Raw genomic sequence first — 26,291 nt, forward strand, 5'->3', positions numbered from 1 at the left:
AATATAAATCCTGTACAATTTCTCAAGACCCTTCCATTACAAAAATATACTATTGTGTCTCTTATTTAACCTGGCTTTAGGAAAAATAATTCGAGAGTCCCAGATAAATACGAGCGGTACTGTCTTTAACCAATCAGTACAAATTGTCGAATACGCACGTGACATAGACATCGTAGGTAGGTCCACACAATCTCCGACCGAACCATTTCGGCCGTTAAGGGCATTTGCACAGAGAATGGGACTAAAAAATTGACGACTTAGAACTGGAACTGGTGTCGACACCTTCATATACTTAGGCTCGCTGTTAACTAAAGATAACAATGTCAGTGAAGAAATTAAAAGAAGAATATTGCTCGCCAATAATTTACCCAATAAATGAATAAACGCCAAAATTACGCCAATAAATTACTATGGCTTAAGAAGACAGATGGCGTCAAAAATACCTAGAAGAATTACATTGAATGTTTACAAAACACTAATACTTTGGGCTAATTAGCAAAATTCATGGAAAAGTTATTTACCAGCAATTTTATTGCTGGAATCGAATTATAAGATCCTATATATTAATAATATAGGTATGCAAAGTCCGCAGATAGTGTGCTACTTTTTTTATAAACAAAATGGCGCCGACAAATCGTATTTTTTTCAATTATTGCTCTATAACTCCGAAGATTTTAACTTTACAACAAAAACACCCAAATAAAAATTCACGGCAATTAAATTCTGCATAGAGATACGTTTTTCACGATTTCCTCCGATGAAAATTTTCCTCGGAAAATGCGGGTTTTCCTAACAAAAACTATAATTTTCAAATAAAGTTTTAGGTAAGTAATTATTAATCAATAATTGAATATAATAATAATAATAATGACTTTATTGCTTTTTTTAAAAAAAAAATACAAACTAGACAAACAGTAATAATTATAATAAAGCAAAAGGCGACGTTCGCTCTTAGATGATGTTCCTAGAAACACCAGCTAAGAAGCGCTCTTCCACGTAACCGCATATCTTAGTGACATCAAAGATTTCTTGGTATAGATTATAATTCCAGAAGCCGGTGAAAATTAAACGAATATTTTAGCAACAATTCAATTGTTAATTAACAATTTACGATCGCAATAATAACCAAAATAATCATGATACATTGATCAAACTTATAGAGATTATAAAGATGAGATGATTGTTTAATATTTTATCGACAAAATATAAATTTTTCTTTTTTTTGCATAATCTTTAAGTGTTTAAAAAAAATTGTTATAAACAAATTAACATTTCTTAGAAATTGTTTATTATAATCTAATTTTAAAAAATACTTAAAATGCGTATTTCATAGGTCTTGAAAATGAATGCTTTAAAAAAATTTTCCAACCATTTGCAAAAAAGTTAGGAAACAGCAAAATAAATATATGATATCTCCATTGTTTATAATTTGTTTTAATTGTTTCAAAGCTTAAAAGTGAGTCTATGGTAAAATCTAATTACTCACAAAGAATGTCAAAAATTAGTGCAATGGTTATATTTTAATCAAAGATTAAAAATACTTTTTTTTGTAATTTTTAGCGCGAAAGTAGGCTTGATACAGAGCCGGAGATAAAATGTTCACTCGAAGCGACTGACACGCTTAAACTCTCGCGAGTTGTTTATGTGGGCGGGTAGCTACGGTACTGTATTATTCTACTTTCGCGCGTGTAAATTACAAAAACATATATTTATAATCTTTAATTAAAATATAACCATTAAGCTGATAATCGATATTGTTTTATAAATAATTAGCTTGTACTTTAAACTCACTTCTACGCTTTGAAAGAATTAAAAAAATTATTAACACCGTAGTAATCGTATGTTTACTTTGCTGTTTCATAACTTTTTTGCAAATGGTTGCAAAAAAGTTTTAAAGCATTCATTTTCAAGATATTTGAAATGCGCATTTTAGCTATTTTTTAAAATTATAATATAATAAAAACTTTCTGAGAAACGTTAATTTGTTTATAACTATTTTTTTAAACATTTAAAGATTATCCAAAAAAATAAAAAATTTATATTTTGTCAACAAAATGTTAAACACGCATCTCATCTTTATAAGATTTCAAAGTTTGATCAGTGTATAATAATTATTTTGGTTATTATTGCGACCGTAAATTATTAATTAACAATTGAATTGTTGCTAAAATATTCGTTTAATTTTCACCAGCTTCTGGAACTATAATCTAAACCAAGAAGGCTTATAAGTCACCAAATTATTTAATTATTGGTAAATAATTACTTACCTAAAACTTTATTTGAAAATTAAAGATTTTGTTGGGAAAACCCGCATTTTCCGAAGAAAATTTTCGTCGGAGATGATCGGGAAAAACACTTCTCTATGCAGAATTTAATCACGGTGAATTTTTATTTGAGTGTTTTTGTTGTAAAGTTAAAATCTTCGGAGTTCTAGAGCAATAATTGAAAAAAACACGATTTTCGAGCGCCATTTTGTTTATAAAAAAAGTAGCACACTATCTGAGGACTTTGCATACCTATATTATTAATATATAGGATCTTATAATTCGATTCCAGCAATAAAATTGCTGGTAAATAACTTTTCCCAAAAATGGCCTATTCTCCGATAATCAGCCCAGACTATAATAAGATCAGTGCTAACATAATATGGTTCAGAAACTTTGTCAACTACACAGAATGAAAAAGAACTGTTGAAACGTTTTGAGCGAAAAATCCTAAGAATATATGGAAGGATAAAAGAACAAAGTTTGTGGCGCAGGCGTTACAACTTTGAGTTGTATAGACGTTTTGGAGAACCTGGCGTAAAATTCATTAATGTAGCACGCTTTAGGTGGATAGGACATGTAATCAGGCGAGAGGAAGATGCCATAGTCGGAAAAGTTTTAGACCGAAGAGGGCCGATAGGACAACCAACCAGAGGAAGACCGAGACTTGGGTACCAAGACAACTTAGAGAACAATTTAAAAGTACCCTGCACAAACCTTATGGAAATTAGGTCCCAGTGGATTTCGTTCATATTTTGGGAAAATACTCTTTGAAGCATCCTGATAAAAAGTTCTTATGGGCACAACTCAATCGTATGAAGGATTTTGAAGATATAGAGGCACAAACTCCGAAAATTATAAGCTTTACGGGGTATTCCAATTCCCCGAGTTATTGGTTATCTGGCAACATGTAGAAGTTTGGATCAGGAAAAGTACTAGTAGTCTAAATTTTTTCCTGGCTATCCAATGGCGACCTTTACTTTGACCTTTAACGGACGTCATCATCTAGAGTTTCGAGGGTTTTCGGCATTAAATTGTTATAAACAAATTACTCATGGGTATTTGGGATCGCTAAACACGAATATGCCATCAGAATTGACCTCCGGAGGACGTGGTGGCCAGGGACACTGCAAGGGACGTCATCTTCTAGAGTTGCAATGGTTTTCGGCATTTAATTGATGCAAATGAATTACTGGAGGATTTTTTGAGGTCGTTAAACACGAATATGCCACCAGAATCGACTCCCGGATCACCTGGTTTTCAAGGTCAATGAAAGGCGCTCCTGGAGTTTCGAGGGTATTTGGTACTACATTAATGCAAACGGATTAGTTATAGGTTTTTGGGTTGCTGAACACGAATACGTGATCAGCACAGACACAGGAGCACCTGGTGTCCGACAGGTTGGACATCTTCTGGAGTTAAAAACCTAAGAGTAATCAATCTGATTCTTCCGATACTCCAGAAGATAACCTGTCTTAGGCACCAGGTGCTCCTGTGTCTGAGCTGATCACGTATTCGTGTTCAGCAACCCCAAAAACCTATAACTAATCCGTTTGCATTAATATAGTACCAAAGACCCTCGAAACTCCAGGAGCCCTTTTCATTGACCTTGGAAACCAGGTGCTCCGTGAGTCGGTTCTGGTGGCATATTCGTGTTTAGCGACCTCAAAAAACCCTCCAATAATTCATTTGCATCAATTAAATGTCGAAAACCATCGAAACTCTAGAAGATGACGTCCCTTGCAGTGGCCATCGCCACCACGTGCTCCGGAGGTCAATTCTGATGGCATATTCGTGTTTAGCGATCCCAAAAACCCATGAGTAATCTGTTTATATCAATTTAATGCCGAAAACCCTCGAAACTCTAGAAGATGACGTTCGTTGAAGGTCAAGGTCAAAGTAAAGAACGCCATTGGATAGCCAGGAAAAAATCCTAGACTACTAGTACTTTTCCTTGATCCAAACTTCTACATGTTGCCAGATAACCAATAACAGGGAATTGGAATACTCAGTAAATCTTATAATTTTCTGAGTTTGTGCCTCTATATCTTGAAAATCCTTCATACGATTGAGTTGTGCCCATGAGAACTTTTTATCAGAATGCTTCAAAGAGTATTTTCCCAAAGTATGAACGAAATCCACTGGGATCTAATTTCCATAAGGTTTGTGCGGGGTACTTTATTGGAATTAGTGGATAGAGAAGAGTTACCAGAGACAGGCGCGAATGGAGGATTGTTCTGAAGAAGGCTTTGGCTCTTAAAGAGCTGTAACGCCACTGATGATGATAAGATTTAGGACCTGTGCAGGAGAAACAGGAGATGTGATGGAGGTATGTGTAAAGAAAACAATAAGTACTTAACTAACTTGTAATGTACTTGTTTTATAAATAATTAATACAATTTAGGAATACTATAAACTATGTATTTATAAAAATAATACAATCACTGATGGTAATACTGGGTTGTGTTATGCTTCACATGGTGTACCTTTAATGGAACTATCGATATTCATCTTCATAATTCTGTAGTTGATTTGGTTCGGATTTAGTTCTCTGTAAATAAATGCTGGCAATCTGTCCGATAACACCCAGAGGTTTCTTTCAGCATCAATCTACAAAATATTGTTAAGAGTTATGGATATAAATATAACTAATTAAGAATAAACATGACTAAGCATAAATATAATTAATTAAGAATAAGTAAGGTTTAATGACGCGATTAGAAGTTAAGGCTATTTTCTCGAGCTTTGAAGAAGCTGCATTAAACATCAGTCTAAAAATAAATGAAGACAAAACAAAATACATGGTCGTCTCACAACAAGAACGACGGCGAATAAAGCAAAACATTACTATAAACGATCATAACTTTGAAGTGGTTAAAGAATTTAAATATCTAGGAGCAACAATCACAAATGACAAAAAAAATAGAGCGAGAAGTACGCGAATAATGGCAGGAAACAGATCTTTCTTTGCCATGCAACATCTAATGAAGTCAAAACTTCTTTCACGAGGTGCAAAAATCCAGACATATCGCCGCCGCCGCCTACGAAAAGTATAACTCCGAAAAATACCGTTATAAGAGTAGAATTTTCAATGAACGCCGCGAAAAATATTATTTTCGATTATATGATTCTGAAAATTATAATCCCTAATAAAGTGTTAGCGAAAAAAGTTATTTTTTGAGGAGTATCAGCAAATAACATCATTTCTAATTGAAGAGTCTCAGATGCAGAATCCACCAATTTAATAAAAATTAAAATGGTACATAGTAATTTAAACCTGAGACTTTTCGCGTTGAAAGTTCTTACTGGTACATCCTTAATCTGCGACTTTTTCAATTAATAAGACAGCAGACGACGAATATAGAAAACGAAAGGGAAACGATCACATTCCGCCTTCATTCGTCTAGGAAAAGGACAGCAGAGGAACTTTCAGTACTCTAACCGAGTAAAGGAAATAAAATAATAAATGATGGTTTTGCTAGACCACCAGCTAGACAGGCTGTTTCTACCATTTCAGGCGGTTTCTACCGCCACAGGACTATGTATACCATTTTAATTTTTATTAAATTGGTGGATTCTGCATCTGCGACTCTTCAATTTGTTATGAGATGTCGCTGTATCGCGTCTAATGGAAAATTTGAATTATTTTTCAGATTTCCTTTAAAATGATGGTGGAGCTATTTTTCGATTCAGAGGTGTGCACGCTAACAAAAGCTACTGAAGACGCCTGAAATGGTAGAAACAGCCTGTCTAGCTGGTGTGCAACCCTCTGAATCGAAAACAAGCAAAACCATCATTTATTATATTATAACATCATTTCTGTTTGTGGGTCCACGAAAATTATAAATACTAAACAGTTCTCAGAAATAATTGTTTTCGTCGGCAGCTATTATAAACCAAATCTTTTCGTTATAAATATTTTGGGAGTTATAATCTTCGGGGGGGGGGGGGGTATATGAAAAAAATTGTATCGCCAACACTTATCAAAGAGTTATTATTTTCACTGGTAATGTATTAGGAATCACGTTAATCATAGGTACCAGCGATATAAGACCATAATACGGCAAGCAGTCGCGTATGGAAGCGAAACATGGACGCTAACAAAAAGAGAAGTAAATAAATTGCTGGTGTGGGAACGTAAAATCCTTCGAATGATATATGGTCCTTGCAGAGACAGCGTGACAAACGAATGGAGGCGCAGATACAATAACGAGTTAGAATCTCTATTCGGAAAAGAAAATCTAGTCAGATATATAAAAGCCAATAGACTCAGATGGGCAGGGCATGTGATGCGCAGTAACGAATCATCTTATAAACAATGTGTTCTGGGAAAGGCCAGATGGAAGGTCTACAGGACGGCTTAGAAAAAGGTGGAAAGATGCAGTTAAAGAAGATCTGGAGAAAATGGGAGTTGGACAATGGGAATTAGTGGCAGAGGACCGACAAACATGAAAGGCAATAGTAAACGCGGCAAAGACTCACGAAGAGTTGTAACGCCATTGATGATAATGATGATGATTAAAGAAGTAGTAGTAAGACACGATGGATAAAAGTTTTTTAGTGCTCACCGAGATATCATTAGTGAAAATCAGTTTTTCGTGATCCTGTGCAACCAGTGCGAATGTGTTAGCATCGAGTTTTTTTCTAGGATTCCAACAAGCGATAGCATCCCTTTGTATTTGAGTCGTGAACAAGACATTTGCTTTAACGTCGAATTCCGAAGATGTAGATTGTCCTTGGTCATTCTTAAATCCTTCAAGCTAAAACAAAACATTATGTAAAACACGTGACATTGAAAAACAAAAGTTATCTCCCGTTAAGCTTTAATACACAAAGTTGCGAAATTAACGGAACACCTTAAAAATGGGACATGTTACATGTATCAAATTTTCTAAACCAGTTGTCCGATTTGAATGATTTTTTAGTATGTTATAGCCTTATTATTTAAGAAAATCAATGTAATAATATTGTTGCTAGAAAGATAAATGTCATTTTATACCGGGTGTAACAATCATACTGTGTTTTTTTCTTAAAGTTCGGAACACCCTGTGGAATATTCTAGCACATATAAAATATTGAAATTAAAACTCAATCGTTGCCCTAGGCTTTATTAACATTTTCTTTTTTGATTCATTTGCTTATGTTGGATTATAAAAAAGTAAGTACGTTAACAACTAGCCACATTTTTTCAACAATAAATCCTCATTTTCTGCCTAGTTTAATAAACAAGCCCAGTGGCGTAGAGTAGTGGGGGCGGCAGGGGCGGCAAAATTTAACAATAAATAATAAAAATATTTTGTAAATATTTGAACCATTTTATATTTTCATCGCAACTACAAATTCGGACCGATTGAAAGGAGCACGGAATCTTTAAAATCAAAAGGAAAGACAAGACGGCTTACTAAGGAATGGTTTTACCGTAACTGCGAGAAAAAGTTTTACGTACTTGGATGGCTTATTCTCCATCTAAAGCATCATTATTTTGCTTTTATTGTCGTTTATTTGAGAACGTAAATACACCGAAGACTTCAAGTTGGAGAGCTGGCTTCAAAAAGGACAGACTATTGAAAAAAAGAACAAGACATAGTGGCAAAAGAGATAAAGAAATGGCAGGGAATTCTTATCAGACTGTTTGATATTATAAGATTCCTTGTCAAACAAAATTTACTTTACATGGACATCAACACCAGTACCAATAGAGGAAACTTTTTAGAGTTGGTTAATTTAATTGCAAAATACGATTCTTTACTTCGTGAACATCTTGTAAGTTCTAAAATGTGTGGCAAAATTTCAATCACTTATATGTCATTACAAATAAAAAACGAATTTATTGCCATTTTGCGAAATAATGTTCGCCAACATATCATCGGACAAATAAAAAAGGCTTTTCTAGTATTATTCAATTATTAGAAAAGTAATTGATGGATTCGACCGTTACTTGATGGAAGTTCATTTTATCTCACAATAAAACACTGAAAAACGTTTGTTTTCTATACTTCCACAAAATTTATTACAACTATGTTATTACTACAGCTGTTTCGGCAAAGTGCCTTTCTCAAGTGATATATTTTACAATGTGTTTGCCTTTTTAAGTCTTTAACTGAAGAGGTTGAGGAGTGGGGAGCTGTTTGTCTCGAGTTGGTCATTCAGAATTATATCTGTATTTTTCAATTTATTAATTTCCATTGATTCTAAAAGTGATAGCTTAAGGCCTTTATTTTGAATATGTAGAATTTGAAAATCTTCATTGAAAGAATGATTATGATCTAGAAGGTGAAGTGCGTATGTAGAAGTGTCTGTTTTTCTGTTGTTGAAAGCCCTTTTGTGTTCTGCTATCCGTTTGTCAAAAGTTCTGCCAGTTTGACCGATGTAAGTTTTCGGACAGTCACCACAAGTTAGTTTGTACACACCACTCTGTAGTTTAGGTATTCTAGAATACCTAAACAACTTACGTTTCGCCGATGATATAGTCATAGTAGCTGAGGATCTAGGTATGGCAAGAGAGATGGTACAAGAACTCGTTGTAGCTACAGAAAATGTAGGTTTAAATATAAACATCTCGAAAACAAAAATAATGACAAATTTGGTACCCAACCAGAACATCAGTATTGGTGGGAAGGAAATAGAACTCGTAGATAGATATAAATACCTGGGACATGAAATTACGATTGGCAGGGATAACCAGACTCATGAGCTGAAGAGAAGAATCGGTCTTGGGTGGGCAGCATTTGGAAAACTGAGAGAAACTTTTAAAAGTGAGTTACCCACATGTCTAAAGAGAAAGGTATTCGATCAGTGCGTCCTCCCAGTCTTGACGTACGGATCAGAAACACTTACCTTAACTAAAGCCTCGGCTACCAAACTAAGAGTCACGCAGAGAAGAATGGAGCGGTCAATGTTAGGAATAACTCTGCGAGACAAAATCAGAAACGAAGAAATCAGGAGAAGAACAAAGGTGACTGACGTCATCGAGAGGATAGCCAGGTTGAAGTGGAGATGGGCAGGACACGTAGCCAGAATGACAGATGGGCGATGGACGAAGAGGTTATTGGAATGGAGGCCAAGAGAAGACAAGAGAAGCGTCGGTCGACCGCCTACAAGATGGACTGACGACTTAAGAAAGGTAAATAAAAACTGGATGAGGGCGGCGCAGGATAGATGGGGTTGGAAACGAGGGGAGGAGGTCTATGTTCAGCAGTGGACTTTTGAGGCTGGATGATGATGACTCTGTAGTTGCTTTCTCTTTCGGCTTTTATTGTTTTTAATATGTTTGCTTAAGTTGTTGTTAGTTCTGAAAGCTGGTGTTATTCCTTTCTTTTTTATGTATCTGGCTATTTTTGTTGTTATCTTCCCAGTATATGTGAGAGAGCAGAAGGTACTGGGTTCTTTCTGTGGTGGTGGATACACTAATTTCAAGGCTTTCTTATGGAGTTTTTGGTTTAAAATGTTGTTAACCACAAACCATACATACTCATAGACGTTTCACGTAAATTGTCAAGGTCAAGACAGCAAATTAGTTACCATTCCAATCCAGAGATGTCGCTGTCAGTCAATTCTCTTGTCATATTTAACAACTGACAGTTGACAATTAAATTAATTTGTTATTTACTTTCTATTTTACAGTTTGTGGCTTAAATATTTTATTATAGTGGTGTTACGTTTTTAATTAGATTTAATCACAATTTTGATCATTCTATTAACCTCCTCTCCGTTTTTGTGAGTAGAATTTTTAGTTTACATTGATCATCCCGTGTTGTGTTTCTCCACATTTAAAAAACAACATAATAGATCCTGAAACAGTTTATTCCAATAGACAAGTGTGTCATCAACATTTCGAGCCTATATATTTGGCCTTTGGAAGTTTGTAAAAGATTAAAAGGTTTTATCTAAACAATCATCCTACAAGATTATTTCAAAGATTTTCATTCAACTCAATATTACACATCAGTGCTTTCACGTGACACATGGCAGTAGGCTGCAGTAGTGTTTATACCATTTTGAAAACAAATTGGAACATTTGAAGTTTTCAGTAAACCATTGAATAAAACATTGAATTGTCTTTCTGTTGTTTTAATTTCCTGCGAAATTTCATCAAAAATCCCGCAAAATTTATAATTTGAAATTCCTACATAACTAAAATTTGTCAACTTAGTTCCCATTCCAATCAAGAGATGGCGTTAATTCGATCCGAAAGATTAACATGGTCGTGAAACGTCTATGAGTATGTATGGTTTGTGTTGTTAACTGTTTGTTCGTTATAGCCATTGTTTACTGCTATTTGTCTAATGATATTTAGTTCTGTCTCGAAGTTATTTTTTGTCATAGGAATTTCTGTCAGTCTATGTCTCATGCTATGGTAGGCTGCTAATTTGTGTTGTGTAGGATGGGATGATGAATTGTGTATAGTTGTGTCAGTATGGGTAGGTTTATGATATACGGAGAACTCATGTTTGTTGTGTAGTCTGGTAATCGTTACATCTAGAAAGTTTATGGAATTATTCTGTTCTGTTTCTATTGTGAACTCAATATTACTATGAAGTGAATTAATGTATGATAGAAATTGGTCAAGTTGTCTGTTAGTTCCTGTAAAGCAGGCTAGTATGTCATCCACGTATCTCCACCAATATAAGAATTGTTTAAATACGGGGTGTTTAGAAATTGTTGTTTCAAGTTGGTTCATAAATATATCTGATAGTAATGGGCTTAAGCTATCACTTTTAGAATCAATGGAAATTAATAAATTGAAAAATACAGATATAATTCTGAATGACCAACTCGAGACAAACAGCTCCCCACTCCTCAACCTCTTCAGTTAAAGACTTAAAAAGGCAAACACATTGTAAAATATATCACTTGAGAAAGGCACTTTGCCGAAACAGCTGTAGTAATAACATAGTTGTAATAAATTTTGTGGAAGTATAGAAAACAAACGTTTTTCAGTGTTTTATTGTGAGATATTAGAAAAGTATTATTCAATTACTATATTCGACAGCACTCCAGATATTTCTCATAAAGATCAAACAAGTCAGGTATTAAGATACGTAGTAATTGAAAATCTGGAAGTAAAAGTAATGGAATCTTTTATATATGTCATTGAAACTAAGACAAAACTGCTGAAGGAATTTCAAAGATAATTTTGGACAAGATTCAAGCTGGTGGCCTAAATATAAGCAACTGTAAAGGCCAAGCATATGATAATGCTGCTGTTATGGCTCGAAAGTATTCAGGAGATCAGCAAATAATTCAAGAAATAAACCCTAAAGCTGAATTTGTACCTTGCTCTTGCTCAAATCATTCGTTAAACCTAGTTTGTTTACACGCTGCCTCAGTTGAAGTGGATTCAATAACTTTTTTCGACACTTTTTTCGACACATCGTTGGAAAGTTCTGATAGCAGCTACAGGCAAAAGCAAAAAGAGTTCAAGACACGCGGTGGAGTGCAAGAGGCGATGCCGTAAATGTGACATGGCATCATTACAAACACATTCTCGTCACATTAGAAATACTGACAGAGGCAGGTGAAAGCTTAAACACTAGGACAGATGCAGGTGCTTTACTAGTTTCGATACAGTCATTTTCCTTTCTTTGTTCTTTGGGCCTGTGGCAACCGGTGCTACATAAAGTGAATGATGCACAAAAATATTTACAAACAAGGGGACATAAGATTGTGCGCTCAGAAAGTAAATTCTTTGCAGATAATATTGACAGAGAATTAATAAACGTGATTGTAAAACTTAGATAAACTTTTTTGTTTAAAATCTAACCTGTATAATGCAAAATAATGATGACTGTTCTCGCCGAAAAGTTCTCTATAATTAATATATGTAATGTATAGTATACATTAAATTAAAATACCTAAATTAGAGGGCGCCAAAATTGTCTTTCGCTCCGGGCAGCCGAAACTCACGCTACGCGACTGAACAAGCCTAAAGTAGGCTATGATAAAATAACAATTTTTATTGAATGTCAAATTGTTAACAGTCAAAAAGTGTCTGGTTTGTTGTTAAAATTAGTAGATTTATTATTTAAAGTTTCAATTAAGTCCGTATTTTTTTTATTTGGTGGAAATGGAACGCGCTACAAGGAATTTGACCCGCTATGAGTGTGTTCAAGCACTGATCTTACATAGCGAAGGACTTAGCTACCATGCTATCGGCTCCTTATATTGGTACCAATTATTTGCTAATACACGATAATGCAAGACCTCACGTTCACAAACTGTAATCGAATATTTACAACAGGTAAATCTTCGGACTTTAGAAGACTACGACAGCGTTGGCCACCTCCTAGAACATTACAAGAGGTAGAAACAGTAGCTCTCGAGATTTGGAATGATATTGATCAAGACCAAATAGCATACCTCATTTTTGTAAGATAAAAGTGCATTTCTATTTTATTATCGAACATAAGCGAATGAATATTATGCGAACATAAGCGAATAAAAGAATGAATTAAAAAACAAAATGTTAAGAAAGCCTAAGGCTACAATTGAGTTTTAATTTCAATATTTTATATATGCTAGGATATTCCACAGAGAGTTCCGAACTTTAAGGAAAAAAACCCGTATGATTGTTACACCCGGTATAAAATGACACTTACCTGTATAGCAACAATATCATTACATCGATTTTCTTAAATAATAAGGCTATCACATACTAAAAAAATCACTCAAATCGGACAGCAAGTTTAGGAAATTGGAGATATCTAACATGTCCCATTTTTAAAGTGTTGCGTTAATTTTGCCGCTGTGTGTATCTAGAGAAAACCATATTATACTGGTACTTACTTTGTACATATCAAACGAGGATGGATCTGAAGCCAGTAGTTCATTTTTCAAAACTTCCGTGCTGACGGAAAATTCATTGCAACTTGCTAGAGCATGGAAATAAGCTGTTCTGTAGCTGCAACAGAAAACATACTTATATACTTCAAAAATAGTAAAAAATCTACAATTAAAAATCCACTATGTTGATTATTTGTTTCTTGTTCCAACGAAAAAATAATCAATTACAATATTTCTTGCAATTGCTAGAAATCAATTGCTCGACATGAAAATTGCTCGAAATACAAATTCCTCGAATAAAAAAGAGAATTATATATCTAAAATATTTTTTATTCACAATAATGCAAAATAATAATAATACATGCCCAATAAAGAAACATATGGTAATGAGTAAGCATGTTAATGGGTATTTAATGATTTTAAACTTTCCCTAATACCTTGAAATTGTTATAATCCCTAATTATAATGAGAGAAAATCAAAACCGTTATTTTTCTTATTATTTTAAAAGTTCAAAGATATTTTAGATTTGTAATAAATACTTTTTCAGCATAAATTAATATACGATTATATACGTGGAATATCACATAATTTGTCCTATTTCAAGAATCTTTCTTATGTCTATATTTTGTATTAGATATTTTAGATATATAATTTTCTTTTTTATTCGAGCAATTTGTATTTCGAGAGAATTTCATGTCGAGCAATTGATTTTCGAGCAATTGCATTCGAGCAATTCACCGGTTACCAAAAAAAAGGTGATTAATAGCAAGTTGAAAATCTGTTAATAGTTTAACGGTGTCTTGTCGGACAAACTTTGATGTATGGGAACACTGGAACAGTAAGTATCCGCTAGGAAAAATATTCCGATCCGGATTTTTTGCACAATCTTACTCAAAAGGGACCCCTTTTAACAAATTTGCATGTTGCCAGGACCAAAATTTGGTCAAAAATTTTTTAAACGTTTCTTTTTTGTTTATTCCCTAAAATTATTATTTTTTGCATGTAACAAAGTTTTTTTAGGTTTTTTGGATCATTTCAAACAGAAAAGGTCTGTAGTGACATTTCTCTAAAGTTGATAGTTTTTGACATATAAGCGATTAAAAATTGAAAGATTGCGAAATTGGCCATTTTTAACCCTCAAAAACTATGTGAAACACTCAAAATTTGAATGCTGCCAAGGTAGGTATATTCTTTAAACATCGATTGATGGAATCCCGAAGAGTTTTTTGCAATACAATATTCAAAACTCCTTTGTTTTTTAATTGCTAATCAAGCGTGCGCGACACTATTTTCCACCGACAGCATGGTGCAAATGAAAGGAATAAATTCGTTATTACGTAAACCGGCGACTTTAAGGAAAAATCCCGAAACAGGTCGATTTTTATTTTTAAGTTATGATATTGTGGCATATATGGTATACTAGTGACGTCATCCATCTGGCCGTGATGACGTAATTGATGATTTTTAAATGAGAATAGGGGTCGTGTGCTAGCTCATTTTAAAGGTTCTTCAATTCTCTATTCAGTAATATAAACATTTATATAATTCACTTACTAAGGAAGTAAAACTTCACTTGTAGGTAAATGGTATATAAATTTTTATTAAAATTTTATCTAAAATGATCCAAATTGGATAAAAGTGGGTACATCTATAGTACAAAAATCACACAAACGTTTTCGGACCAATCAGTCCATCATCAGGTGGTAGAAACTTAAGATCCAAAGTAGTTGGAACTAGCTACATAGATAGGTCAAAAGACCTTAATTTTACAATAATTATGCCATTTCGACTACAACAATGTCGACAATAAGTCGATGTTTAAAGGATTTAATAATTTCTTAAAAAGAACCTAAAGACCTTTTTTGTTTGGAATGATCCAAAAAACCTAAAAAAGTTTGTTCCATAAAAAAAATAATTTTAGGAAAAAAACAAAAAACAACCTTTAAACAATTTTTGACCAACTTTTGGTCCTGGCAACATGCAAATTTGTTAAAAGGGGTCCTTCTTGAGTAAGATTGTGCAAAAAATCCGAATCGGAATATTTTTCCTAGCGGATGCGCAGTGGCTTTCTGGACTAAATAGCAAACTTTATATAATATATAAAAAATGTTTGTCCCGCAAATTATGTTGGGCAATTTAATAAATCCGACACGTAGAACATGTCAAATGACAGGAATTATGTTGGTGATAAATAGCAGTCTGATTTTTGCATGAGAGTTTAATGAAAGGGTAACAAATCAATTGGAAGTTCTGTTCGACAAAATACATATAGCCTAATAAAATAAAAAAAAGTCAAAATGTAAATTCGTACAGCTTAAAACAAATTTTATATCAAAGTTTAGGTGGGTACAAAAGATATTTTCAAGAAAGTATCCAAATCATACAAGGGGATCATTGTTTAAATAATTAAAAAGGGGCCATTTTTGCAAAAAAAAAACTTTTTTAACTGCTGAGGTAATTCAATTACTAATGAAGGTCAACAGGATTACTTTCTGTAAAGTTGAAGGGCAAATCTTTCACATAAGACTTACTAAATTAAATTTGACCCCCTATTTATTTAAATAATTGTATATAAAACTTTAAAAACAAATTTGCAAAAAATTATTTTTAGCGGTTTAAATAAGCACTATAAAATATCTTATTTTACAGACTAAATTGTGATATGTTACCAGTATTAAGCAAAAAAAAATTCAAAGGTAAAAAATATTTAATATTTTTTGAGATATTGAATTTGTTTATTAAATGTTACTATATTTTCAATTGCAAAAACGCGGTTGTTGCCAAAGAAATATTCACCTGATTAAGATCTCATTATTTTTATTTTTATGTCAATTTTTGATAAATGTATTGATAAATTCAAATTTCAATTAAACTCCCCTCTAAAATGGCATTTGAAAATTATTCAAATTTGTTTATAATTTGTTTATAATTTGTTTTTTTAATAACGTCGCAAGGATTAAGTATTTTGAAATGCCGCTTCGATAATTGGGTTCCTGGGAATTTTTTACTAATTAACAAAATTTTTTTGTCATTTTTTCTTCTTCTTTTTTTCTTGGAGTTATATTACTACGGGCCCTTGTAGGGTTAAATTTTATTAAGAATGTCGAATTTTTGAGTTGTAGATTCTAGAACTAAAAATATTAAGATTTAACTAAAATCTCTTAAATAAAATGTGGCTACTTACTGAGATACAGGATGTTTTATTTAAAAATTTAAAAATTATTGTTACCAAGTACTTTAAAACTATTTGACGTATCCTTATCATACTTGGCAGAAAGTGTGGCTATTATACACCCTGCCAAATTGTGATTAATAAACGTTTCTAGCTAGTGCCAGAGGTGTGCGACAGGGGATAGTGAATGATTGACTCTTTCCAAATTCTACGCCACTGAGTGAATTACTATTATAGCGAAATTTTTCGATTCTCCAATACTTTGTATGTAAATAACTTTATTGGTATCGATAAAGTCATCAGTTTGAGAGATATTGGAAGTTTAAAATAAATGAATGGATGAATCAATATAACTATGCCGTTTCATTTTTAACGTCCAATATCTCGAAAACTAATGACTTAATCGTTAACAGTAAGGAGTATATTATTTACATAGAAAGTATTGGAGAATCGAAAAATTTCGCTAAAATAGTAATTTCCTCAGTGGCGTAGAAATTGGGAAGGGTCAACCATTAACTGTCCCCTGTCGTACGCCTCTGGTGGTAGCTAGAAACTTTTATTTATCACAATTTAGTAGACTGTATAGTACTCACACTTTCTGTCAAGTATGTTAAGGATACGTCAAATAGTTTGAAAGTACTTGGTAAAAATAATTTTAAAATTTTTAAATAAAACACCGTGTAACTTAGTAAGTAGTCACATTTTATTTAAGTGATTTTAGACCAATCTTAATATTTTTAGGTCTAGAATCTACAACTTAGAGATTCAACATTCTTAATGAAACTTAACCCAAAAAGGGCCCGTAGTAATATAATTCCAAGAAAAAAAAGAAGAGGAAAAAAAGACAAAAAAATTTGTTAATTAGTGAAAAATTCCCAGGAACCCAATTATCGAAACGGCATTTCAAAATATTTAATCCCCGCGACGCTATTAAAAAAACAAATTTGAATAATTTTCAAATGCCATTTTAGGGGGAAGTTTAATTGAAATTTGAATTTATCAATACATTTATCGAAAATATACATAAAAAATAAGAAGATTTAATACAGGTTAATATTTCTTTGGCAACAACCGCGTTTTTTCAATTGAAAATAGAGTAATATTTAATAAACAAATTCAATATCTCAAAAAATATTAAATATTTTTGCACCAATTTTTTTTTATTAATACTGATAACATATCGCAACTTATCCTGTAGAGTAAGATATTTTATAGTGCTTATTTAAAACGCTAAAAATAATTTTTTGTAAATTTGTTTTTAAAGTTTTATGTATAATTATTTAAATAAATAGGGGGCCAAATTTAATTTAGTAAGTCTTATATGAAAGATTCACCCTTAAACTTTAAAGAAAACAATCCTATAGACCTTCATTAGTAATTGGATGACCTCAGCAGTTAAAAAAGTAATTTTTATGCAAAAATGACCCCTTTTTAATTATTTAAACAATGATCCCCGTGTATGATTTGGATACTTTCTTGAAAATATCTTTTGTACCCACCTAAACTTTGATATAAAATTTGTTTCAATCTGTACGAATTTACATTTTGATTTACATGTAGTGTAATTCTATTTTACTAGACTAATAGGACGTTTTCGTAGTCTGACGTTCGAAACCTGTAACCTGTTCCACAATTAAAACTTCCCCTGTTCCAGTGTTCCCGTACATCAACGTTTGTCCGACGAGACACCGTTAAGCTATTAACAAATTGTCAGCTTGCTATTAATAAAGTGTTTTTTGGTACACGGGATCAAGGCCTATTTGAACTGAACAAACGAAAGACTATAGTTTAAAAAGTGCTTACCCAGTTGTTTCATTTATTGGTCCTAGAGCAATGCTAAACACTCCATCAGTCCACTGGAAATTGACTCCGCCAACGTTCAAATTTCCTTTAAGAGGATCAAAGTGGAAATAGTTGTGCTTAACTCTATAAGAGATGTTGTCAGCGAAAGAATATACGACTATTCCATAACCTCCCAAGTCTGGTAGATAGGCGAAAGCTTTGTCACATTGACTTTTCGTTGTATCTACGATCTAAAAATAATATATTATTTTTAAGATATATTTTATCTAAACAGTTTACATAATAATATTAATTTTACAATCTAATATATGTTAATGGGTTGAGAAATAGTGACCTGCAGAAAACTTTACGACTAGCGAGACCGAAAGTTTTAGATGAAGCGCTCGCTATTGCCTTGGAACACGAAGCAGCTAGCCAAGCTTCACGAAACAATCGAGTACTAACCGTGGAAAAAGGCGATAAGCGAAACGATGAACATTTGGAGGAAATGGTATGGAGAGTGGCTCGTGACACGATGCTGAAGATACGCGCGAAGAGTACTGGAAGAGTTGTAATCACAGGCTTAAAATATAGGAACAACTTTGCAATGTGAGACGAACCACCGTAGTTAATAAGCAATGGCAGCCCCAACAGTTACAAGACACCCCAGAAGATGTACCATGTATAAAAAGAGTATTGGATTGGATGCGTCGAGGTGAGAGACCTAGTTGGCAAAACATTAGTACATGTAGTCCAGAAGTCAAGGCCTACTGAAGCCAATGGAATTGCCTGGTAATAAAAGATGATCTTCTGTACAGAACCTTTGAGAACGATGATGGTACAGAATCTAAGGTTCAGTTGATTGTACCTAAGAGTAAAGTGTCGGAAGTATTGCGTCAGTTGCATGACGGTGCATCAGGTGGACACTTTGGTATTACGAATACGCTATAAAAGATTCGAGAACGGTTCTATTGGGTGAACTGTAAAGATGATGTATGAAGACGGTGTCGAAAATGTGAAGTACATCCAGTAATGGTACAGTTGGTAAAAAGAGAGCACCTATGAATATGAAACAGTACAATGTTAGTTGTCCTATGGAAAGAGTAGCAATCGACATTGTAAGTTCACGTCCAGAAACCGATGCTGGAAATAAATATATCCTGGTAGCCATGGATTATTTTACAAAATGGACCGAGGCCTATGCACTACCAAATCAAGAAGCTGTTACCGTTGCACAGGTACTTGTTAAAGAATTCTTCAGCCGATTTGGTGTCCCCTTGGAGATCCACTCCGACCAAGAGCGAAACTTTGAGTCACGCCTTTTCCAAAACGTTTATAAATTGATTGGTGTCAATAAGACCAGAACGACACCCCTGTATCCTCAATCAGATGGAATGGTCGAGAGGATGAACCGAACGATGGGTAAACACTTGTCCAAAGTTGAATCAGATGGCCTACATCTCGGCCGTGAATGAAACTACATGTCAGACTCTAACCTGCCTGATGTTGGGTCGTGAAGTTCTTTTGCCCTGCGACCTAGAGTTTGGCTGCAGACCTTCTCAGGAACATGTTGCAGGCGAAGAATATGTCAACCGCCTGAAGTTACAAATGAATAACATTCATGAAACTACCCAACAACACATCCAGATTCTCAGTGACAGAATGAAAAATAATTATGATTCTCGATGAAAGAATGAAAGCTTCGAAGTAGGTGATCTTGTCTGGCTTTATAATCCAGAACATCGTCAAAGCTTGTCTCCTAAACTACAGAGACAATGGCAAGAACCGTATGAAGTTAAGAAGAAAATAAATGACGTAATATACAGAATTAAGAAGTTGCAAAACGGTAAACCGTCGCATGGTGACGGATGCATGGATACTCAAATAAATGATGCATGAATTCTGACATGAATCTTTACAAAGCTAGTAAAATGATAATACATGTATGTTATTGAAAATAATGTATTGAAAATAATGTATGTTATTGAAAAGACGTGTATGGAAGAAATGACTTAAATTAATTTACGAAAAACACGTGACAACGGAAAATAATAAATTCAAAGTATACTTACGATATTAGCGAAGAAAGAATCTGCCCCTTTAATATCAGTATCCGGTAAATTAAACCTCCTGATCAACTGATCCGTGTTCAGATCAAAGATAGCAATTGATGTAGGTATGACTTGCCTTCCATTTCCTAAAATTTCCGATAATCCAGTCTCTATCAACCATAATCGATCACATTCATCAACTTTAAGTCTAAACACAGATACAATTTGGTTTTCGGCTGGCGATTCTCCTTCTTTTGGAATCTGGTTTGCTTTCCAGTCAGGATAAGGGTGCAAAGATGGTGATTTTTCTGTTGTGTTCAGAGGGATGTAGTTTAAGTTAGCTGCTACGCCGTTTTTCCATCTAAAAGAAAAATTTATTTAAAATTTATTACATTTGATACAAAATTGATAACGAGTTTTGTAATTTGTTTTGCAAACTCGATTTGAATCAAAACGAAACCGTTTATTTTCATTTTGTTTTACACCATACTCTGTATTAGAGTACACAATGATGACGATTCAGATGGGTAAACTGAGACGTGTTGGTGGAACATTTTCCTAAGCGTCGCCCGTTTGGGTAAACGGTTTACTTGAATCGTTATCGACACTCATGTCATCTTTCCCCGTTAGAGGTCGTTCTAACTATACTCCAATATTTGAATATTTATATCGAGCAGATGGTGCGTTTTGGTTCAGATCAGTTTCTTGCAAAGCCTCTTTGATAACGGGTAAACCTAGAAACACGTGTCAAGGGATGGCAAGAGACTAGATTTGAATCAAAACGAAACCGATTATTTTTATTTTCTTATAATATTCCTCTAATATTCCTCTTGTAATATGTTTTCTTCTTCATGTGTCTTGTCCGTTCCGAACGTTGGCCATCAACATGGCTATTCTGACTTTGTTTACGGCAGATCTGAATAGTTCGGCAGATAAAAATCTGAACCATTACCCAAGTTTTGTAGCTACAAGTGTCTCCTCTTCCCTGAATCCTTTCTGCTATCTATTTTCTCATGGATAATAATTAGCTGTAGTACTCTATAATATATTTACTGTGCCTCATAACCTGACCCAAGTATTCCTACTTTATTTTCTTTATAGTTATTATTACCTCTCTCTTCTAACCTTATTATTTATTAATTCTCCTTACCTTAGTAATTTAATTTACAAGATATATGATACATATTTTGTATCCTCTGAATATTTATTTGCCACATACGCCAGTCAATGGGAGCAAGAATAGGATATTGCCTTCGAATTCTATCCTACTGCATGGATTTTAATGACATTTTGGGCCTAGCCTCTACTTATCTCCTAATTCAAAGTCTACCCTATATCGATGTGCGCTTTTACCTTGGGGGTGGTTCCCACCCCCTTCTCGGGGTGGAAAATTTCTTGATTAAAATAACCACGAAAGTGGCTAGACAACCTAATTCTACACAAAATCTGTTCTATGTATTTTTTTGAAAACTCAATACTTTTTGGGTTATTCGTGGTTGAAAATTGGCCATTTTCATCGAAACATAACACCTTTTCGAACGGTTTTTTACGAATATCTTAAAAACTATGCGTCTATCTAAACAAACTATATAAAACATTTTTATAGCTTACAAAAAACAAAGAGATTAGTTCATTCATAAATCTTCTAGTTATAATACAAAAAGAGATATGGTAGGTCAAAATAGTTTTGGTACATTCTCAAATTGGTGTATTCAACTTGAAATAACAAAGAAACAGTCGATTTTAGGTGTATAATGCTACCAATACCTTTTGTAGTGCTTGAAAATACCTTTAAAATGAGCAATATTAAAGGTCGATTACATTCAGACTAAGCGAGATATGCTGCAAAAAAAAATTGATGACTAATGTATTTTAAGAAAAAATTAGCAGTATATTTAATCCCTCATCCACCAGAGTTTTAATGCATCATTTTACTTCTACAATACATTTTATTATAGTGTTATTTCTATGTTTAAAAAGTTGAACGGGTTTAAAATGAATGGTTTTTGAAAAAAAAATAAGATCAATTTAAATTTTTTAAAAAATCTTCCTATTTCTACATGTAACTTGAAAATGAGAGGAGATACAATAATGAAAAACAAAAACGAAATTTTTATCTAACAAAACCCTACATTTTTGTGTGATATCTTTATTTCGTATCTCTTATCATTTTTGAGTTACATGGAGAAAAAGGAAGATTCTTAAGAAAATTTAAAAATGCGCTCTATAATTTGATCTTATGTATTTCAAAAACCATTTATTTTAAACCCGTCCAACTTTTTGAACATAGAAATAACACTATAATAAAAAGTATTGCAAAAAGAAAAACGATGCATTTAAATTCTGATGGATGAGGTGTTAAATATACTTCTCATTTTTTCTTAAAATACATTAGTCATCAATATTTTTTGCAGCATATCTCGCTTAGTTTGAATGTAATCGACATTTAATATTGCTCATTTTAAAGGTCTTTTCAAGCACTACAAAAGGTATGGGTAGCATTATATACCTAAAATCGACCGTTTCTCTTTTATTTCAAGTTGAATACACCGATTTGAGCATGCACCAAAAAAAACAAACTCTTCTCACCTACCATATCTCTGTTTGTATTATAACTAGAAGATTTATGATGTAACGAATCTCTTTATGTTTTTATAAGCTACAAAAATATTTTATATAGTTTTTTTCGTTAGATGCTAAGTTTTTAAGGTATTCGTAAAAACCGTCCGAAAAGGTGTCATTTTTCAATGAAAACGGCCAATTTTCAACCACGAATAACTCAAAAAGTATTGAGTTTTCAAAAAAAAAATTATAGAACAGTTTTTGCTTAGAATTGGATTTTCTAGCCACTTCCGTGGTTATTGTAACCAAAACATTTTTCACTCCCGAGAAGGGATGGGAACCACCCCCCAAGATAAAAGCACACATCGGCATAGGGTAGACTTTATTTCTTGAGCTATTCTCTACTTACTGTGAAAATATTAAGTAAATCGATTTAGTAGGATGGAATTCGGAGCCAAATAACCTCATTGACTGCCCTAACAGGATGCAATGCAATTTCTTTGAAATCGATTTTCAAAGTAGAAATGTTACATAACAGAATATTGATTGCGGTTTTTATTATAAGTAATATAATTACGAGAATACAATGAATACTTTTGACTGAAGTGATGTATGTCTATCATTATTATTCTTATTCTAATTTGTTTGAAACAAAGCAGGTATAATATAATATATCACCTTTCTTACATAATCATTTCAAGAATATAGGAATGCATACAAGGTTTTCCGATTACTTATTGTATTATAATAATTATACTGTTTTAAAGCATGATTGATAAAAAGTATTAATTTAGTTGTTAGTAGGAGGAATGATTGTATTGATGAATGGTATTAGGAAATACAAGTTTTGAAGTATTTTTAGTGTTATATCGTCGGCTGTATGATGCATTAGTGGCACAACACAAAAATTGACAAAATTTAGTTTATATTGCCAGAGGGCTTGAGAAAGCTTTATTTCTGACCTGCAACACTGGCACAATAATAGTAGCACAAATGTCCGCTAGTGGTTACAGGTGTCGCTATGATATGGTGTGAGGTGGGGTTTTTTGAGACAAATTGTTTCTTGCAATACCGGCACTAATGAGTTATGCCATTATAACAGACAATTTTAGATATTTTCAAACTGCATCAGTGAGAATTTTGGAATTGTGTTACATTAAAGAAAGGGAATAATTTTTATTATTTTAAAAATGTCAGATCCGTACCGCTATCAGAAAAAAAGTGAATTAATCTCGAGCAGGAATAACGTACTCGTAAGTAATAATACCAACACACTACAAGTAATAGTCAATGACTAGTAGTAGAAAATGTCCCTAACAATGTCGAAAGTAAAAAAAATAGAGTGTGTAAAAGGTTTTTATATCTACCATTGAAGGTACTAATAGATGTATTCGAACTGTTATTGAGAAGACGGAAAACGGCTCTATAAGCAACGATCAAAAAGGTAAACATAGCATGCATAAAACAATTTGTAACGAAACTATGAGCAGGGTTCGTAAATACCTTTCTTTGATTTCGACAATGGAGGGCCACTATTGTGGAAGTGGTACCTCAAAAAAGTATATAGAAGAAAGTAAAACATTGACATCTCTGTAAAATGATCATACAGCTGATTGCCAAAGAGGCAATGATGTTTTTGTAAAAATTGGCTATAATGTCACTAACAAATAGTGACACACATTATTAATTTGGATAATAAATATTAAACTATTACCTAGGTACGGTGACGAACAACTTGTCTTTCCACCTCGCGAGCCCCAGAGGCAGATTATTTTTCGGCACATAATCACCGTTCGTCAAAGCTGCGTTTTTAGCCTCTTCGTTAGGCCACGCGAAAGTCAACTCTTTCCATTCAAAAACATCCTGGAGCTGTGAGATCACTCCCGATATACACAAAACGCTGACCAGAATTACGCTTTTCAGAATCATTTGTGCGAGTGTATGTGTCGCGAATATTAGAAAGTGGTCTGTCCCGCGGTGAACCTGACCTGACTTCAGCGGTTTTGAATTAGCACTGTACAGAACTAAATGCTGCTAGTAAAAAAAGCGATTATTTCAAGTTCTCCTTCCTTCCTCCCACTTGGTTGAGATCCATAAGCGTGTCCGTGGGGGAGTGGTAATTGCTAATTTAGCGATTTTATGTAACAGCCCTTTGCAATGATGTATATTTTAAATTGATTTACACGGTATACCGTCAAAAAAAAATAATAAAAAGACTTGGTATTTTTTTAACATCTGAACATAATGTGACGAAAAAGAATGAACGGAATACACTGTAACATTCTTCTTGGCCATCTTTGATCATTCATACTTTCAACATGGTCATACCATTTTAGCCTTTTGCATTCTACAGCTTCCACAATGTCAATGTCTATGCCCATACGCTCACTGATTTCACTATTCCTTACTCTATCTCTTCTAATCATTTCCATTACTTATATTTTGGATCATCTCTGGCATTTACAACTTTTCGTGAGACTTTGCCGCGTTTACTAATGTCTTTTATTGGTGCCGATCCTGTGCTACTATTTTCCCATGGTCTCATTTCCATATTTTTCAGGCCTTCCCTGATTGCATTTTTCCACCTTTTTCTAGGCCGTCCTGCCGGTCTTCTACCGTCTGGTCTTTCCCAAAACACATTGCTAATCAGTCTGTCGTCATCACTCCGTACCACGTGGCCTGCCATCTTAGTCTATTGGCTTTTATGTGTCTTTATACAGACAGTTTTATGATAACAGCAGAAATGCTGAAAGCCACAGAAAAAACTGGCGTGAAATTACTTCATCTACTCTGTAACCAAATATGGCATTCTAAACAATGACCTGAAGACTGGACAAAATCTACAATAACAACAATTCATAAAAAAGGCAGCTTCCATAAATGCGACAATTATAGAACTATTTCTCTTATATCACATGCCAGTAAAATAATGCTATTTACATAATATAATCAATGAGAGACTAAAAACATTCCTTCAAAGAGAAATTCCACAAGAGCAAACTGGATTTACCAAAGGTAAAGGTACTCGAGAACACCTGTTGAATATAAGACAGATAATCGAAAAATCTAGGGAATTCAATGTTCCACTGTACATATTGCTTTATAGATTATCGTAAGGCGTTCGACAGGGTCAAGTGGAGACACTTATGCCGAATACTGAAAGAAGTAGGTCCTTATTTCGCTTATAACTTAACTATACGAACACACTACTGGATCAGTTAAAGTGCTTGACACACTTTCAAGCGAATATCATCCAGAACGGGGTGTCAGACAGGGATGTATACTATCTCCACAATTATTCAATATATATGGAGAGCATATTATGAGAAGAGCACTTGAAGGATGGAAAAAAGGCATCTTAATAAATGGTCATAAAATAAACAACCTACGTTTCGCAGATGACACAGCCCTTCTTGCAAATAGTCAAGCAGAGCTGATTGATCTTATACGACTGGTTGAAAACGAAAGTCAAATATTTGGTCTGCAATTAAACATATCAAAGACAAAGATCATGATAGTAGATATAGACTACATAACAATCATCCACACATAACCACAATTGATCGGTTTGAGGTTGTGAGGTCATACTTATATCTGGGATCATTAATTACAAACACAGGGTTACTACAAGAAGAAATAAAACGTAGATGTGATCTAGCAAAAGTCGCCACAGCAAA

General features: G+C 33.6%; 2 protein-coding genes across 2 annotated transcripts in view; one reads left to right on the top strand and one right to left on the bottom strand.

The window, feature by feature from the left end:
• LOC114337532 (facilitated trehalose transporter Tret1-2 homolog) overlaps nt 1-26,291 on the top strand; it is a 337,833-nt gene that overhangs the window by 250,764 nt on the left and 60,778 nt on the right. The gene's annotated exons all lie outside the window — the stretch shown is intronic.
• Nucleotides 4,617-24,645, bottom strand: LOC114335437 (protein yellow). The gene is made up of 6 exons (XM_050643299.1): nt 24,329-24,645; nt 20,074-20,413; nt 18,023-18,252; nt 13,050-13,164; nt 6,833-7,024; nt 4,617-4,874 (listed from the first exon to the last, which is right to left on the bottom strand). Exons 1-6 carry the CDS (start codon nt 24,541-24,543, stop codon nt 4,731-4,733), a joined length of 1,236 nt encoding a protein of 411 aa, XP_050499256.1. The 5' UTR covers nt 24,544-24,645; the 3' UTR covers nt 4,617-4,730.

Source organism: Diabrotica virgifera, chromosome 2 (assembly GCF_917563875.1).
Source record: "Diabrotica virgifera virgifera chromosome 2, PGI_DIABVI_V3a".
Lineage (NCBI taxonomy): Eukaryota > Metazoa > Arthropoda > Insecta > Coleoptera > Chrysomelidae > Diabrotica > Diabrotica virgifera.